The following is a 17314-nucleotide window of genomic DNA, read 5'->3' as shown; positions in this document are numbered from 1 at the left end:
GACTCCAGCTTCTGTCAGTCCTTGCCAGCATGGCTGAAGGCCAGGGACAGTGGGAATTGTAGTCCAGTAATTTCTGGAGAACTGCTGATGCCCCCCCCCCCAATATCATGAGCTGACATGATGGTGTTGTAGAGTGTCGCCGTTGCCTTGGAACTCTTAAGGGTGGCAATGGGGGAGGTTAACTGTCTGGACCCCGAGTGAATGTTGCAAGAATTCAGTGAGATAAGCAAGCTGTGAATACTGATTACACAAAAGGAACAAGTGCAGTTGGGTTTAGGTTGGGGTGCCATTCATTGACTTGTTGGCTGTTCCTGTGGTAGTGGATTCCTGGATGAGGAGGCATGTAAAAATGAACCCTGATCCAGCAAGGAACATTGCATCATCATCATTGGCAATACATTGAGGAATAGGAAAGATCATTGGTGTTAGTTTCCAGTTTAGGAAGGATTTTCAGAAAAAAACAGGAATCTAAAAGAATTCAGAAGGGCAAACACTGAGGAAATGCTGCTGTAGGAGCTTGGTGAATTCCTCAATTGCACCACTACTGCGCTCAGAGCCTAGTTCTTGGCATAGAACTGAGTAATACTGTACTGGGAATAGATTCAGGTAGGTAGCCGTGTTGGTCTGACGCAGTCGAAATATATATATATAAAAATTAAAAATGTCCAGTAGCACCTTAGAGAACAACTAGGTGTGTATCTGAAGAAGTGTGCATTCACATGAAAGCTTATACAAAGAATAAACTTAGTTGGTCTCTAAGGTGCTACTGGACTTTTTTTTATTAATATATTTGTATTGGGAATCTTGGCTTTCACTTATGAGAGTTTTCACCTAAGGTTGTGCCTTTACAAAATCATCATCATCATCATCATAATCATATAACTATCTAGCTTTGAAGGATATGAAAAGAAGCTTGAAAAAGTGATTAATGCCTGGTTGAATATTGATGCCAATTTTTAAGGGGGAAAGAACTGCTCTTTTGAGTGCTTTCGGTGCGCAAGTAGGGAAAATGTCATGATTCTGAGTAACAGTGTCAAACTTTTAAGCCCTTGGGAAGCCAGCAGAGGCTGCTGTTTTAGGGAATATGGGACACTGCCCCATCAACTTCAGTCTTCCCTTAGCCAGCTCCCACCTGCGTCCCTTCTTGTCTATGCCCACCAGTCCAAGGGGTGGCCCTAGTTTTCCCATTGTAGAATTCAGCAGGAAGGAAGAAAGAGGATGGGGACAACACCACCAGACTTTCCTGGCTCTGCCTCCTCCTACTGTTGGGCTCCCAGCCTTCCACCCCACCAGTCCCAATGGAAACCAGTCATCACCAGTTCAGTTAATGTACAAATGTGGTAGCAGAGAGATCCTTTGGAATTCAGTTCTTCAGGCCTTTACCAAGGTGATGCCCACTCCCTGGTTTACTCTTCTGACTGGCCCTGCCCTGCGCACACCTCAGGTGCTTTTGCTTGTGTGGAATGTTTTCTTGAACTGTGATGGTGCCTCTTGCATCCCTAGATGAAGAAAATAGAGAGAGGGGTGTGTGGAAACCTGACTTTTGCATGGATGGGATGTAGCCTCATGTGCAGAGTCAAATTTCAGATGTATTAATAAGGCAACCAAATATAGGTTGCAGCATAAATTATGCATAAAGATTGAACATAAAAATAAAAAGTTGACCAGTGCAGTAAGGTTAGAGTTGCACTTTGGCCCCTAATCCCACCCACAACTAGTATGTGGCCCCTGAAAGGTTGCCCACAGGGGAATGAGGTCCTTTGTCTGAAAAAGTTTCTCATCCCCTACTTTAGTTTAGAGAGGCCATGGGAAAGAGAGCCTGTGAGATACAGAAAAATCCTATCTTGGCACTGCTGAAGTCCCAGATTACTTAAGGCATTTCCGTACTCCATGCAGTACTTGTCAGTTTAATCCCTTTCAACCTGTGGAACTTGCACTTCGGCAAGGGCCATGCGTGTACCATCTGTCACTAGGGAGTCATTTCTTTTAGTGTGGCAGCACCCAAACTTTGGAACTCCCTGATGACATTAGGCAGGCACTATCACTGCTCTTCTAGATGCCTGCTGAAAACTCTTCTGTTTTAACAAGCCTCTCCAGGCACATGATTGGATTCCTGTTCTTAAATTGGTTTTAGATGCTTTGTTATGCTTTAAATGTTTTTAACAGTTTCTCTATTTTTATTTAAGTTTTAATTGTATTTTGTATATATATCACACACTTGTTTGCTGCTATGGCAAGGGGGTGTGGTGTATAAAGAAAGAAATGCTTTGAGGGTCCTGCCAACTCCAATTCCTGTTTTACTTCCTCTTCTTTAGTTTGCTCTCCCTGCCTCCAAGTGGAACTGAGTAGGCACGTGAGTGGGGTGAGCTGGATCTACTATGTCATCACAGAATGTCACTCTCCCCAGAAGAAGCCAAGCTCACAATCTCTGTTTCGCTCGCTTCTTTTGGGAGCCCCTCAAACATGCATGTTGCCACTTGTGGTTTTTCTCTAGCTGGAATCCTATAAGAACTGCTTAGGGATGATACGGGATAGATCTTCGTATCTCTCACAAGGTCGTGCAGCTATTCCAGAGGATTGCTGTTGTGCAAACGCAGAATTGCCTTTGGAAACCTTAGCTGTTTAATTCCCCCCCCCCCACTGCCCACGCCTTACTTGGCTGATGCTTCAGGATGGAAAAGAGAGGGGACGGGTAATGACACGAGAAAACAGCAGCCAACATTGAATGGGTGGGAGCTGGAGAACCAACTGGGGCACTTGAACCCACGGCAAACAGAGTACCTTTGGCAGGCAGTCCACGGGTTTGTTTCATCGGGAACATCTGTTTGGGGTGCTGTCAGGCATTTAAAATGGGCACTTCACTCCTTGGTATAGCATGACGTTTGGGGCTAAGTCTAGAAATTTAATGTTTGAAGATACTTGGTCTTAGTGTTTGTTCGTTTGTTTTAATCTGCAAGTTTCTGGCTCTCAGGAGTGCAGGGAAGTGGGCTAGGATGTGGGGTAACTGGTATGTTTCTACTCCTAGAACAACCCTGAGATGAGATACTTCTGAATGTCTGTAGGGAAAACCACTTGTGTTCAGCCAGGTTTATTCCCTCTCCCCACATTCCTGGCTATGAATCTACCTATGTGGGGAAAGGGTAAACTGCAAGGGCAGGGCTTGTATCTTTGCAATAATGGATACCTTTAAATTTTTGTTTTGTTTACTAGGTTCTATAAAAGCCTGGGTGCACTAATTTGGCAGCAGTCTTTTCAGTTTTAGGGACTTTGTAGTTTAGACAAAAAGCAAGTAAGAGATAATATGATAGAAGTTTATCAAATTAGGCATGCCACAGAGAAAGTTGATAGGGAACAGTTTCTCTCCCTCTTGTGAACATCTGATGAAGCTGAATGTTGGAAGACCTTCAGGAAAGGCAAAAGAAAGTACTTTCTCACACCATGCACAGTTAAACTACAGAACTCTCGCGCAGGAGGCAGGAATGGCCACCAACTTGGGTGACTTTAAAAGAGGATTAGAAAAATTCAGGGAGGAGAAGGCTAGCAATGTTTTGTCACCGTGGCTGTGCTCACCAAGTTGGTGGCAGCAGGGCTTCTGAACAACTGTTGCTGGAGACCACAGGAGGGGAGAGGCCTCTTGTGCCTGGGTTCTGTTGGCTACTGTAAGAACAGAATGCTGGACTCGCTGGGCCTTTGGCCAGATCCTGCAGGCTTTTCTTTTGTTCTGAAGAGAGGTTATAGAAACTAATAGGAAAAGGAAGGGATTGTCTCCAACTAAGTTCTACTTAGAGAAGACCCACAATGCGTCTACTCCTTTAGTTGAGTGCATTAATTTCTTACGACAGCTCTGCCAGGCTGGTTACCCCCAAGAGAGACTGGGCAAAGCTCCCCTCGGCAAGCACCCCTAAGTGGGGTGGCCAACATCCTAATCCCTAACAGGATTCTAGTTTTTGAATCCATTACCCTCTGGTCTTTGGGGAAGGCTGCAACAAAATCGCCAACCTGCAGTTGGCTTGCAGATACATGTCTTGTTCTGTTCCCACCCGCTTGCCTCTCTCTGTGAATGAAGTGAATGGTTACTTTTCTCTCTGCCCAGGACCAGGCTGGCCTCTCTCTTTGGACAGGATCAGACAACTACAGAATCTGGAAATGTGCTCTTCCAATACATGCCACCCAAGCAGCCTAAAAAAGGTCATCCAGCTACCGGTAAGTAAACTGTTCACAATGCCCAGGAACATAAAGACGAGCCCTTATGGACCATCTAGTCCAACCTTTGGTTCTGAAGCTCCACAGAATCAACTGGGTTGGTCAACTCCCGAGTAGCGCTGGGGAGAGACCCCTGACCTGGGCCCCCAGAAAGGTGCTGGTGGTGTGTATTCACCACACTGGGGTAGATGGACCCAGTGGTTTGACGCCATACAAGGCAACTTCCTGTTTTTCATTAATCTGAGCAACTGGCTTGGTCCCAAGACAAGGGAGCTAACTTGGCATGATATTTGCAAGCAATGCTCTGTTTGCAACAGAGCACTTACCCTTCTCATGTGCTGCTCCAGCTGCAGGTCTGTCTACCCAGAAGCATCCTCCTGCAGCTGCTCCTGCGGCCACTGCTGCTCCTGCGCCCACTGCAGCAGTTCAGTCAGTCTTCTTTGCTACAGCTGTTCATGCATATTTGTTGTGAGTACTACAGTAGAGGGGATGAGCTGCAGTGTGTTCTTGCTACCCAAGTCCTGTGCTCACATCTTTTGCAATCATCTCTCCATCTTGCCTGGCTTCTTTGGAAAGAGGGGGAACTGAACAACAGTTGGGGGTGGTCGATTAGGGTGAATGAGGCACTGCCAACTCAACCTCAGCCTGGCCCCACCTGCCCGTTGTTGTTTTTTTACTTCCAGCCAATCAGGCTGTGGATATCATTGACTCTGGCTCAATGTGCTGGCTCAATTGCCGTATGCCATACCAGTGAAAGCAGGTCCAGTAGGACGCCACCCCCTCATTCTGCCCTCAGCTGTCTCCCACCTGCCTGCCTTCTTACGTCCAACCGATCCAGAGGGCAGGACTTCCTGTCAGCTTCCTCTTCCCCCTCAGTCTCCATGCTGCCATGGTAGAGCACAGCAGGGAGGAGGATGGGGACAGCCCTAGACTTAGCTGGCCCTTCTTGTCGTTGGCTCTGGTGCCACCTAGAGTTGGGCTCCCTGCATTCACCCCATTGAGGCACCAGCCAACACTGAACTGAACTGAGGATAGAGACCTCCTGGGATGAGGAGCTTGTGGGCTGATAAAATGTTGCTGGGCTGCTACCGCCCGCCCCCCACATCGCCCCTCACTGTTGGCCAGATGGCCTGGGCTAATGGGAGTTAAACAACCCCTGGGAAGTCTTTGTAAAGAGCTGCTTAATATAACCCATGGGGTTGGCATGGTGGCAACAATTGTGGGAAGCTAAGAGGTGTTCTCTTCTCATTCCAGTACCAATGGGAAATATGTGAAACATGGCAAGTATGGAGCAGCTGTAGTGGGCAGCAATGCAACCAAGGAGGTAAGAGGAGGAGGTGTGGTGTCTTGAAGTAGCCTGGCTTTCTGCCAACCTGCTGTCCTCCAGATGTTTGGGACTACAGCTGCTGTTGGTCCTAAACATCTGGAGGATAACAGGTTGATGTAGGTTGGGCTAAGGAAATGCTTCCCTTTGTCTGAATCCTGGTTTCCTGATGGTGTCTTACTCTGGAAAAAGCAAAGGTGCTGTTTTGGCTCCTGTCTCTTTCTGCCTCATCAGCTCACAAGGGTTATAGCTCCCATTTTTCTTATTCTGACCTCACTTCTCTACAAAAAGTATTCTCAGCAGGGAAGGGGCTGTCACACAGCAACACAGCATCCACTTTGCAGACAGAAGCTCCCAAATCCAATTGCTAGCTCCTCTGGGTAGGGCTGGGGACACTGCTGCCGGTCAGAGTAGGCAGTCCTGAGCTAGAGAGACCAGTGGTTTGATTCAGTCCAAGGCCCTGTGCTCTTATGTAACTAGAACCATGTGGACTAGAATCTTGACAAAAGAAGGGCCTAGGGGGTATTGTGTGCAGAGTGGACAGAGGAGTGTGAGACAGTAACTTTGTCGTGGCTTGAAAAATCAGTAAACGTTCCCACCACACTCAAAAAAGGAAGGGGGTTTCAGTAGCTTATGTTGGAAAAGGGATTCAGTTTTTCCAGCCTCTGTCCTTTCAGCTCAGTCAGTAGCTCTTCAGTGGTTTGTTCTGCCCCACTTTGCTGTGAAAGGATTCACAGGTGTTTTACAAGCAACAGATAAAATATGTCAGGAAACATATGCGTTTATTCCAGGAAGACTCTGGTATGATTGCCTTGTCCCACTCCCCTGTTGCAGGTGAGGGTGGTGGGGACAGGATAAAACACTGGGCTGTCATTCCCGTTTAGCTGATTGCGCGGAAAAGGACAGATCTCACCCCTTGGTTTCTCCAGGTGTAGGGAGCCTTTGGTCCTCCAGATATCGCTGAACGACAGCTCCCATCACCCCTCTCCACTGGCCATGCTGACAAGAGCCAATGGGTGTTGTAGCTCAGCACCAAAGGCTCCCCACGCCTGCTCCATTGTAACGAAGTCACTCCACATGTAACTAAGCCAGGCACCTGCAACCAAAGCAATTCCTACGATGAACACCTCTGATGTATTTATATGTTAATATGTCATTTGGCTGTTGGTATAAGAGCAGCTCCAGGTGCTTTTGAAAAGAGCCAGCCCCGTAGTTTTTGATTCCTCACTTTTTCTCTTGTTTTCTTCTGTCCTTCCGTCTCTTGTGGAATCCAGTACAGAGTGCTTCTTTACATCAGCAAGCAGCAGCAGATTGCAACCGCCAGGATTGATGCCTGGTTTGTATTCACGGTAAGCTTTGGTGTTAAGACCTGCAAGGACCATGGCATAGGCTGAGGTTACACGATGCAACGCATCTTGCTGAAGCTAAGGACAGCAGATCTTCTAGGAACCCTGTGGGGCTGCCTTGAGATCTCTCATGTAATACAGTGGTGCCTCACAAGACGAAATTAATTCGTTCCATGAATTTTTTCGTCTAGCGAATTTTTCGTCTTGCGAAGCACGGTTTCCCATAGGAATGCATTGAAAAACAATTAATGTGTTCCTATGGTCAAAAAAAGTCCAAACAAAGCCAAATTTGGTACAACAAGAGTTTATTAAGTGCTCTTTAAAGTTACACATACTGTAAAGAGCATTTCAAAATTCAAACCCAGAATTTTTTTAAAAAAACAGCAGAGTGGCCCAATGGTCACAGAAAATCAGAAAAATGCAGAAAAAACCCACAAGCTTCCAGATTCTTGCAAACCCCTCCCCAACTGTTCCCCCAGCCACCCAGCACACAGAAATTCAAATCCAGAATTTTTTTTAAAAAACAGCAGAGTGGCCCAATGGTCACAGAAAATCATAAAAATGCAGAAAAAACCCACAAGCTTCCAGATTCTTGCAAACCCCTCCCCAACTGTTCCCCCAGCCACCCAGCACACAGAAATTCAAATCCAGAATTTTTTTAAAAAAACAGCAGAGTGGCCCAATGGTCACAGAAAATCATAAAAATGCAGAAAAAAACAACACAAGCTTCCAGATTCTTGCAAACCCCTTCCCAACACCAAGTCCTTGAATTCCAAACACCCCAACCCAAAATCCAAAACCCCCCCAAAAAGTTTTAGAAGCTTAACTTACCAAATGGCTGCAAAAGAAGTTTTGGAAAAGCTTCAAAAATCACCAAAGTCTTTTAAAACCTCAAAAAAGGCTACTATGTACACTGCGTTCTATGAGTTGCTCCTTGAAGTCAAGTTGCAACTGTATTAACGGTGTTAAGAAAAAGGAAACAAACTTGCAAGACATTTTTGTCTTGCGAAGCAAGCCCATAGGGAAATTCGTCTTGCGAAGCAGCTCAAAAATGGAAAACCCTTTCGTCTAGCGAGTTTTCTGTCTTGCGAGGCATTCGTCTTGCGGGGCACCACTGTAATAGAAATCACTCGGCATAAGCCAGGTATTGTGCATCCAGAAGGCCAGCAAAAATAATTGATGCAAAAAAATCCTGGAAACCTAATGGCCTGCCTTTTTGCTTTTTTTTTTGCATTTCTATGCTTCCTTTTTCTCAAGGTGGTATGTGTGGTTCTCTTTTTGCCTCATTTAATCCCCTCAAACACCCTGGGGGGGGGGGAGGCTGAGAAGCAGTGATTGGCCCAAGGTCACACCCAGCGATCTTCCTGTTTCAACGGTCAGTCCCTCTTCGTACAGAACTGGGGGGGATTGTAACCCTTTGGTGAGGGGAGTAGGGGCGTCTCCCAACAACATTTCAGCACTCTTTGCAAACTGCAATTCCCAGGATTCTTTGGTGGTATGATATTGTTTGAAATGCACATTGCATATGAGGTCTCAGCTGTGGTCAATTAATTTCAGTGGGTCTGCTTTGAGTAGGGCTAATGCTTGTTGCAACCCATTAGATTTGAGTAGTGTTAGATCCAAGGGGCCCCTCTATGGTTAAAACGCTTACCTAGAGGTAACAAAGTAAAGTAGATGACATTCTGCCCTCTGTCCTACTGTAGCTTACATCCCTTGGGGTAGGCCTCCACCCCGAAATCCTATAGCATTTTTCCATTTCTAAACATGACACACTACAGACGTTGATGTGTGTGGTGGGTGGGTGGGTGTGTGCTCAGAGTAGATTCACTGAAATTAATGCACCAAATTCATCATGTCCATCAATTTTCATGGGTCTGCTCTGAGTAGGGATAACATTGGGACACAACCCAAAGTCTTTAGCAAGACCCATCAGGACAAAAGTTGTTTTGAGCAGAGGCTGTCTGCTGCTCAGAATGCCACTTTCTCCTTTCTCTTTCCGCAGGTGCAGCCCAACAACTACTGCACATTTTATGATGATCAGAGGCAGAATTGGTCCATCATGTTTGAATCAGAAATGGCGGCTGTGGACTTCAGCAAGCAGGTGCCAGAGGCGTGCATTGCATTTTGGGGTAGGGGGTGACAGTCCTGCAGACACTGAACCAGTGTTTGTGGGAGGTCAGCTCTCTTGCATCCGTCGCCAGATGCTTTCTCTGCCAACTACTAAGAAGTATCCAGGGAGGGCAAGGAATGGTGGTGTAGCCAGTTGGGGCCTTTTCAGGCCCCTGGGGTCTTCAGCCAGTCCTGCGTTGGGCCAGATTGCATAGGTGGGGATGACAATGCAGGCTAATGACACAAAGGGCTTGGTTCTTCTTCTTCACAGGTGTGCATTGCCAAGTATAACAGCAGCCGTTCTCCTGACTCTGTGCTGTGCCAGGATCTTGTTCTTGGAGACGGCCAAGGAGTGGAGACTGGAGATGCCCTGGAGATCACTTTTACAGGCTGGCTGTTCCAGAACGGAAGTCTTGGGCAGGTGAGACCTGGCAGAGGGAGTGGCTGATACTGTTTTTATACTGCATATGGGGCACTTCTGTGACATCCTCCAGGTGCTGGGGATGATGGGAGTTGAAGTTTCTAGCAGCACTTCATGGCCACAGCTTTCCCTCTCCTGGTTTATAATTTGCATACAGCCCTTTTCTCCCACAACCCCGTCTTTTTGCCTTTCAATAACATTGCAAGGAAATTCCTCCTGAAACAGGAGAGGGACTTGGTGAGGTTCACCCAGCTTGCTTCACAGCTCAATGTGCATTTGACCCCAACCCCAATGAGCTCTAGCTGGTGCTTTTCCATGGGGGTTGCATTGCTTGCTCTCCAGAGGTGAGGCCTTTCCCAGCCTTGCCGCCCTTTCTCAACTGGGGATGCTGGGGAAGGAACCCAGGACCTTCTTCCTGGGAAGCACATGCTGTTAGGCCCTGAGCTACACCTGTCTCCAAGGACTAGATCCTATTTCTCAGCCTCATTTTACCCAATCTGCAACATGGGAGGCACCACTAGGTAGGGGATTCAAAATAGAAAGCTGCCTTGCATGCATCAGGCCACTGGTCTAGGTTGGCATCGCCCACATTGACTGGCAGTAGCTCTCCAGGCTTCCAAGCAAAAGCCTTTCCCTGACCTTCCTTGGAGATGCCAGGATTGAACCTGGAACCTTCTGCCTGCAAAACAGGTCTGTGTCCCTGAGCTGTGCCCCGTACTTCGATACTCATTGCTGTTGGCTCAGCAGTGGGAGTAGCAAAACGTGAACCTATTATCTTCTGTATTAAAAGTAATTTCACCCCATTGACCTTCCACTTTTGGAACAGGTTTTTGACTCAAATGTAAATAAAGAGAAGCTGCTCCGTCTGAAGCTAGGCTCTGGCAAAGTCATCAAGGTAAGATGGCACTATCTTCCCCCCGCAGTGCAAGGATTCTTTCTTCCACTTCCACATCTAAGCAGAGTTCAGCAGCCCGGGCTGTGTGGAAGGCTGAATAGCAGTGATGTTTTTTGAGCTCAAACCCTGATCAAATGGCTTCCTCAAGAACGGCAGGCAGGTAGCTGTCCCAGCTTGTCTACGCCTGCCATGATCTGCTGGAGTGGGAGGCCTGCTCTGTGGCCTGGACCAAAACAGTCCTGGACCTCCAGTGCTGCCTCTTGCTGTCCTGGATGAGAGGCAGAGGGGGGAGTGTGAGTGGGTGTCTAAGGTAGCCTATTGTACAAAGGGAAAAATTACATTCGTTGCCCCTCCCACTTTCTCCTCTTGCCCCGCCCACTCCTGGCATGCTCCTCCCCACCAAGAAGGTTTCCCCAGAGGGAATGGTTTTCATCCCTGCTTTAAACTACAGTACTGTCCTCAAGAGTGCAAGAGAACTGTCAGTATTCCTGTGCCCTGCTCTCGACCAGCCTTTACCAACCTGACACACACACACAGATCCTGTGGACTCCAACTCCCATCATCCCCAGCCAGCACCTGCTGATTGGAGTCGGAGTCCAAGGTATCTGGACGACATCAGGTTGGCGAAGGCTGTGTGGTTCTGGCATTTAGCTAAGGCAGTCACCCAAACTTGTTTTCTGCTTGGTTCTCCATTTCTGGAACTTGAAGGCCTGGGAAGATGGGATGATTGGCATGAAGAGAGGAGGTAGGCGGTTCCTCCTTGTCCCGCCAGCATTGGCTTACGGGTCTTCGGGAGAAGCTGAACGCATTCCTCCGGACTCAACTCTGGCCTTTGAGGTGCAAGTCAAACGGGTGAGTGTGTCTTCCTCAAAACGTGTTAGCGACCAAGAGAACCTCAGAAGGTTGTTGGGTGGTTGGTCTACTGCCTGGATAAAGTTCTACAAATAGAGGCAGTGGTTGCCATGACCAGACTCCATGATGCCTCTTTTTTGCTCCCTTAGGTGAGGTTTGCAAAGGGTGCTGACTCCGCCGGACAGAGCCTGGGCCCCAGGGACTCCCTCACACCTTCACCAGCACCACAATCAGAAAGCCCCGCTACAGACCCAGCCTGGCTGACTCCTCCTACTCCCGCTCCAAAGCCAGGGTGAGAAATAAATTGAGGGTGCCCTTAGCTTTGAAGCCTTCCATTCTCCCAGGTGTCCCATCCTAACTCTGTATAACCTCAGCTGCATAACTCAGACCCCATCTGCACTGTACCACCTTGGGATCTACGGATGAAGTCCGGTATACAAATTCAATAAATCACAATAAATCATAAGTTCCAAATAGCGCCATGCCATTTTCAACAGCTGTGGCTTCCTCCAAAGAATCCTGAGGGCCTCCTTGTCTCATAGACAACCTGGCAGGGGCCACATTCCAGGGCTGGGCTGGGGCTCCAGTGGACAGAGCAACAGATGCTGCTCCTGCCTTCTGTGCAGCCAGAAAATACTCCATGCGGGGCTTCTTTCTGCACACACCTCTCCCTGTCCAGGGAAGCAAGATGCACTGTCACAGTTCAAGGACACATTCCAGCCAGGCTCAAGCTCCCTTGGGGAGGTAATGAGGTGAGGTAGGTGAGGGGCTTGGCCGAGGCAGAGTCCCAAAGGCCACTTGAGTATCCTACCCCTTAACAGACTCTTCACACTGTGCTCAGGTTTGTTAACTCCCTCCCTTCCCTACTGCAGGGAGCCAGCTGTGCGTGCCAAATCAAGCTCTATTAGCGAACAACTAGCGGTAAGTCCCCATTGGAGCCAAATCTGCCTATTGATTGTATATTTCCTGTTGAATGTGACCAAAGCAATGAGAAGTAGCTTGGTCCTCTCACAGAGAGAGGGATCCTTATTGGTGAGCATTTTTTGAGAAACTCAGGTTACCATTCCCTGTTGATCCTGTGATATATTTTTTAAATAAAAGCTCCCATGTAATAAAGATACAGTATTTTTCCGTCTATAAGACGCTCCCATGTTTTAAGAAAATGGGGGAAGATGTATCCGTGTACAAGTTCCCCCTAATTTTTGACAATATTTTTAAGAGAAAAAAACCTAGTCTTATACATGGAAAAATACGGTGTGTCACAGGAAAAGCATATCATCAGTGACTACGAGTAATTAACATTTGATATTGTGCTTGCATAGACTTCTGAGATGGGTTTCTAAGCGGGTTTTTTAAAAAAATAATGCAGTTTTAAAGTTCTTTCATTAACAGTTTTAGAGTGAAAAGGTAGCAAGGAAATGGTGTGTTCATGAGGAACCCCCCCCCCCACACACACACACATTGGAAGGTTGTATAAATGTAATCCCCCCCCCAAATGGGTGTGCATGTTTACAACATCTTAGTTGATTATCTGTGTATTTCATTCCCGTTTCCTATCAGAGGGCATGCTGGCTGAGGGTTGATGGGAGTTGTAGTCCGTTACACCTATAGGACCCCAGTTTATAATAATTTTTATAAAGTTTTCTATTTTACATTTCAAAATAAACATTTTACAAACTGTAAAATATCCAATCATTTCCCTTCTTTTCCTTCCATGGTTCTTTTTATATATTATACATTCCTGCATATTTTAGTATACCATTCAAATCAGTTTTCCACTTTTACACCCATCAAAAATTATTTACTCTGTTGAATTTATCTCAGTTCTGCCGTCATTTTCAGCTGGTTGATATGCCCTTAACTAAGGCCTAAGTACTGAGCATCTGACATGCATTGTCAGGCACACAAAGGAAGCCACAGGGCGGGGGGGTGGGAGGACAAACCAGCTGCTTTCTCTTAGGGGATCTTGGTTGGGCTCTGGTCCCCTTGGCTTAATTCTGCCCAGGGGATGTGACAGCCCTCACCACCATTTTGAAATCCCACTGTTAGGCTTTGAAAGGGTATGAGAGGTTGTTTTACTGGATGCATCCCATAATATGGGAAGAGGAATCTCTTTTTTTTAAGAAACCATGAAGATATCTAATGCAGGAAGATTGGAAATCTAAATGCAATATATGTTGTATGAGCTTGTAAACCACTTTTATTTTCCTTAGCTTGGCAATGAAGTCACTTTGGCTTGGGGAGTTGTAGCCGACAACATGTAGATGGAAGGTCCTCTCAATCACCCTCCCTGTTTTATAGCCTGATGTCATATTCTGACAAACAATAACTTCGTTTCTGAAAAGCCTGGATGGCCAATTATATAATTTCTCATCTTCTCTTCTCACCCCCCTTTCTCTTTCCCTGGACAGAATCCTGATGTAACAAAAGTGAAACTGATTTCCCGTATGGCGAAGATGGGTCAACCTATGCTACCTGTCCCCTCCAGCACATTTGCACCGCAGCAAGACTCAGCTGACAAGGAGGTAGAGGTGTGTTAGCTTCAATTCCCAGGTTCTTTTCAGTGGGGTTTGTGTGTGTTGGCTGTTGCTGAAATTCAGGTAGGTTGGCAGGATGACGGTTGATGAACATAGCAAGCTGCCTTATGCCAAGTGAGACTGCTCATCCACCTAGCTCCCTACTGTCTACACTGACTGGCAGTGAAGGAGAGGAGGGCCCTTTTTCTAGTTAATTACAAACCTACCTGGTTCTCCAGGGTTTCAGAAAGGGGGCATTCCCTGCCTACCGGGTATCAAACCTGGGGCCTTTTGCATGAAACTGAGAGTCTTGCCCTCCCTAGATCCAGTAGTCACCCCAAACATTTTTTGGGTCTGAATCTTAATTTGAGGGAAAGCCTTGTAAGGATCATCAATCATTTTGTTTGTATGTCGCCTTTCCCAAGTTAAAACAATGCTCAAAGCGGCTTACAACGTATTAAAAAAAACCCATAACTACAAATGTTCTGGCATGCCTCTCTCTCGTCAATGTGGGATTTGAAGCCTCCAGGGTCCCTTTCCACTTCCCAGGAGGGTTAATTGTGCATTGTCTTCTTCAGGAGCCGCATGCCATTCAAGAATTTTCAACCCTCTGTCCGAACGACTACCGTCCAATGGCCCCTCCTCAGTGGGCAATGCAAGGTAAAAAGTGTGTTCCCTTGTTGTGCCTTGGTGATGGTCACCAACTTGGGTGGCTTCAAAAGAGGGTTAGGCAAGTTCATGGAGGAGAGGGCTGTCAGTGGCTGGAAACCGCAGGAGGGGAGAGGGCTCTTGCGCTCAGGTGCTGTTTGCAGGCTTCCCATGGGGGCACCAGCATCTTAAAAAGCAGAGACATCACCTTACCAACAAAGGTCAGTATAGTTAAAGCCATAGTTTTCCCAGTAGTGATGTATGGAAGTGATAGCGGAACCATCAAGAAGGCTGATGGCTGAAGAATTGATGCTTTTGAATTATGGTGCTGGAGGAGACTCTTGAGATTCCCATGGACTGCAAGAAGATCAAACGTATCCATTCTTAAGGAAACCAGCCCCGAGTGCTCACTGGAAGGACAGATCGTGAAGTTGAGGCTCCAGTACTTTGGCCACCTCATGAGAAGAGAAGACTCCCCGGAAAAGACCCTGATGTTGGGAAAGATGGAGGGCACAAGGAGAAGGGGATGATAGAGGACGAGATGGTTGGACAGTGTTCTCGAAGCTGCAAACATGAGCCTGACCAAACTGCGGGAGGCAGTGGAAGACAGGAGTGCCTGGCGTGCTCTGGTCCAGGGGGTCACGAAGAGTCGGACATGACTAAACGACTAAACAACAACAACATGGGGGCACCTGGTTGGCCACTGTGAGAAGAGGGTGCCGGACTAGATGGGCCACTGGCCTGATCTGGCAGGGTTCTTCTTGAGTGCAGTGGCTCTACTCAGTAGAATTTAGTTGGACACAACCCAGAAGCCAGCATGATGATTGTGCATGGAAAGCGGAGGAAATCTGGATGTGTGGGGATGGGGGGAGCAGTGTCCTTCATTTGCTGTAGATCAGCTTGAGCAGAGTCTGCATCGGTCACTGGCATTGTGTTTAGATGCTTGAATTGATCTGTTTGTGTGCTGACTCTTCTGGGCTCCTTTGGGTGGAAATAGAGACAAACATGTTGATGATGATGACGATGATGATGGACTGCTTGTATTGAGATGGGCAACGCTGATGCCTCTGCTTTCTTCCTAGCTCCTCATCCAGCTGTGTCGGGGCTCCAGCCGCCTGCTGCCCCCCAGCCACACCCACCTCTTTCAAGAACCCCTCAAAACTGTCAGGTAAGGAGTCCTTTGTAGGCAGGGAAAGGTTCTTTCATAGGCTGCCAGGTGAGCCACAACATCATGCTCTGTTCCCTGGTTTGCTCAAGACAGGTTCATGCGACTAGCAGGCTTGACTAAGTTTCCTCATCCTTTTCTGTCAGTGTCAGGTCTTCATTTGCAAAATAGGGAGGGTGCAGCATAACCATGAAGGTAATAGCCCTTCGGTGCAAATCCCAAAAGCGCTAGATTAAGAGCTGGCAGCATCCATTGCATTGGGTTGGAGGGAAGCAGTTTGTTACCTTGGCAGTGCTGAGGTAGTTTCCACCAAATCCAGCGGGGATCTTCTATATATTGGATGATCTTTAGAAGAACGTAAGAAGAACCTCTGCTGGATCAGGCCAATGGCCTATCTTGCCCAGCATCCTGTTCAGATAGGGGCACCAGTTCTCAGTGGCTACCTGGATGCCCCAGTGCAAAGTGCACAAACAGTGCCTGCATGCAAGAGCTCTTTCCCCTCCTCCAGTTTCCAGCAACGGCATTCAGAAGCATTCCTTCTTCCAGCCATTAGCTGTCGAGGCCAGTAGCCATCAATAGGCGCCTACCCATGGATTTGCCCAATCCTCTTTTAAAGCTATCCAAATGGTTGTCCATCATTGCCTTTTGCAGGAGAGGATCCCTTGCAGTCCTTGGCCTTTGGGTCTTCTAGCCCTTGAGAGCAGGCTTAAGCAATCCTGCTGTTTTAATGGGGGACCTTGTTGCCGTCTGTTTGGTCAGTGTGACAAGTCACCTGACTCTCCTTTCCCTCCCCCACCTGTGTTCTCAGCCTTATGCAGGGATGCCATATGCTTACCCCCAAGTGAGTGCCGCAGTTTCCCAGCTCCAGCCTGTTGGGTTGTGCCCAGCTCCTTTCCAAGGTATGTTCAAACTGTGCACTATGTAGCTTTGGGAGCTGCTTCCAAACATTAACTTTTTTAAAAAAGCAAACCCCTTTATTAACATTGTTGACAACCCAAAGGTCTGGTAGCAGGCTTGCCATATATGAAGAAAGCAAACAATAAATAATAAGAGAAAGCAATGGTGACTCACCAGGATTAATTAAGACACCCATATTTCCCAAACTGGTACGGATAGGGAATCTTGAGCATCTGCCTCTGTAGCCCAGGAAATGAAATCCTACCTGTTGAGCATTAACTCAAGTTAGAAATCCCCCTGTTCAGAGCATCACAGCCTACTGGATCAGGCCAGTGACCCATGTAGTCCAGCATTTTCTTCTTACAGTGGCCAATCATTATGCCTGTGGGAAACCCACAAGCAGGATCTGAGCACCTTTCCCTTCCTGTGCTTTTCAGCAGCTGGTATTCAGAAGCATTTATTGCCCCCAATTGTGAAGTCGGAACATGGACTCATGGCTAGTTGCCATCAATAGCCTTCTCCTCCTCCGTGAATTTGTCCAATCCTCTTTTAAAGCCATCCAAGTTGGTGGCCATCACTGCCTCCAGCAGAAGAGAGTTGCTCGGTTTAAGTCTGCACTGTGTGAAGAAGCATTTCCTTTTGCCTTATTCCAGCCGTTTAAAAGCTGGGAAGAGGCAGCTAAGTTGCCTTATAGTCCCCCACCCTAGAAGATTCACGGCTGCTTGTTAAGATGCTCAAGGACAACTGTGTTCTTTTCTCCCTGCCCTTTCTTATTGGTGTGACCCCTCTTGTCCCGCCCTGTCCACTTCTACAGTGGTACCTCGGGTTAAGTACTTAATTCGTTCGGGAGGTCCGTTCTTAACCTGAAACTGTTCTTAACCTGAAGCACCACTTTACCTAATGGGGCCTCCCGCTGCTGCTGCGCGGTTTCAGTTCTC

The 17314-nt window shown here is 47.4% G+C and overlaps 1 protein-coding gene across 6 annotated transcripts in view; it reads left to right on the top strand.

The window, feature by feature from the left end:
* Positions 1 to 17314, top strand: part of LOC308578937 (FK506-binding protein 15-like) — a 32057-nt gene that overhangs the window by 2961 nt on the left and 11782 nt on the right. For all 6 annotated transcript variants that reach the window (XM_081179529.1, XM_081179528.1, XM_081179530.1 and 3 more), the window contains exons 2-15: positions 4094 to 4203; positions 4551 to 4671; positions 5458 to 5527; positions 6802 to 6876; positions 8876 to 8974; positions 9254 to 9403; positions 10230 to 10298; positions 11007 to 11150; positions 11300 to 11442; positions 12023 to 12071; positions 13562 to 13681; positions 14245 to 14326; positions 15397 to 15482; positions 16288 to 16378. In XM_081179529.1, the coding sequence (XP_081035655.1) occupies positions 4094 to 4203; positions 4551 to 4671; positions 5458 to 5527; positions 6802 to 6876; positions 8876 to 8974; positions 9254 to 9403; positions 10230 to 10298; positions 11007 to 11150; positions 11300 to 11442; positions 12023 to 12071; positions 13562 to 13681; positions 14245 to 14326; positions 15397 to 15482; positions 16288 to 16378 (1409 nt within the window). The remainder of the gene's footprint in view (positions 1 to 4093; positions 4204 to 4550; positions 4672 to 5457; positions 5528 to 6801; positions 6877 to 8875; positions 8975 to 9253; positions 9404 to 10229; positions 10299 to 11006; positions 11151 to 11299; positions 11443 to 12022; positions 12072 to 13561; positions 13682 to 14244; positions 14327 to 15396; positions 15483 to 16287; positions 16379 to 17314) is intronic.

Source organism: Podarcis bocagei (genome assembly GCF_964188305.1).
Source record: "Podarcis bocagei genome assembly, chromosome: Z".
Taxonomy (NCBI): domain Eukaryota; kingdom Metazoa; phylum Chordata; class Lepidosauria; order Squamata; family Lacertidae; genus Podarcis; species Podarcis bocagei.
The sequence above is the reverse complement of the archived record's forward strand: the minus strand, read 5'-3'. Positions and strand labels throughout refer to the sequence as shown.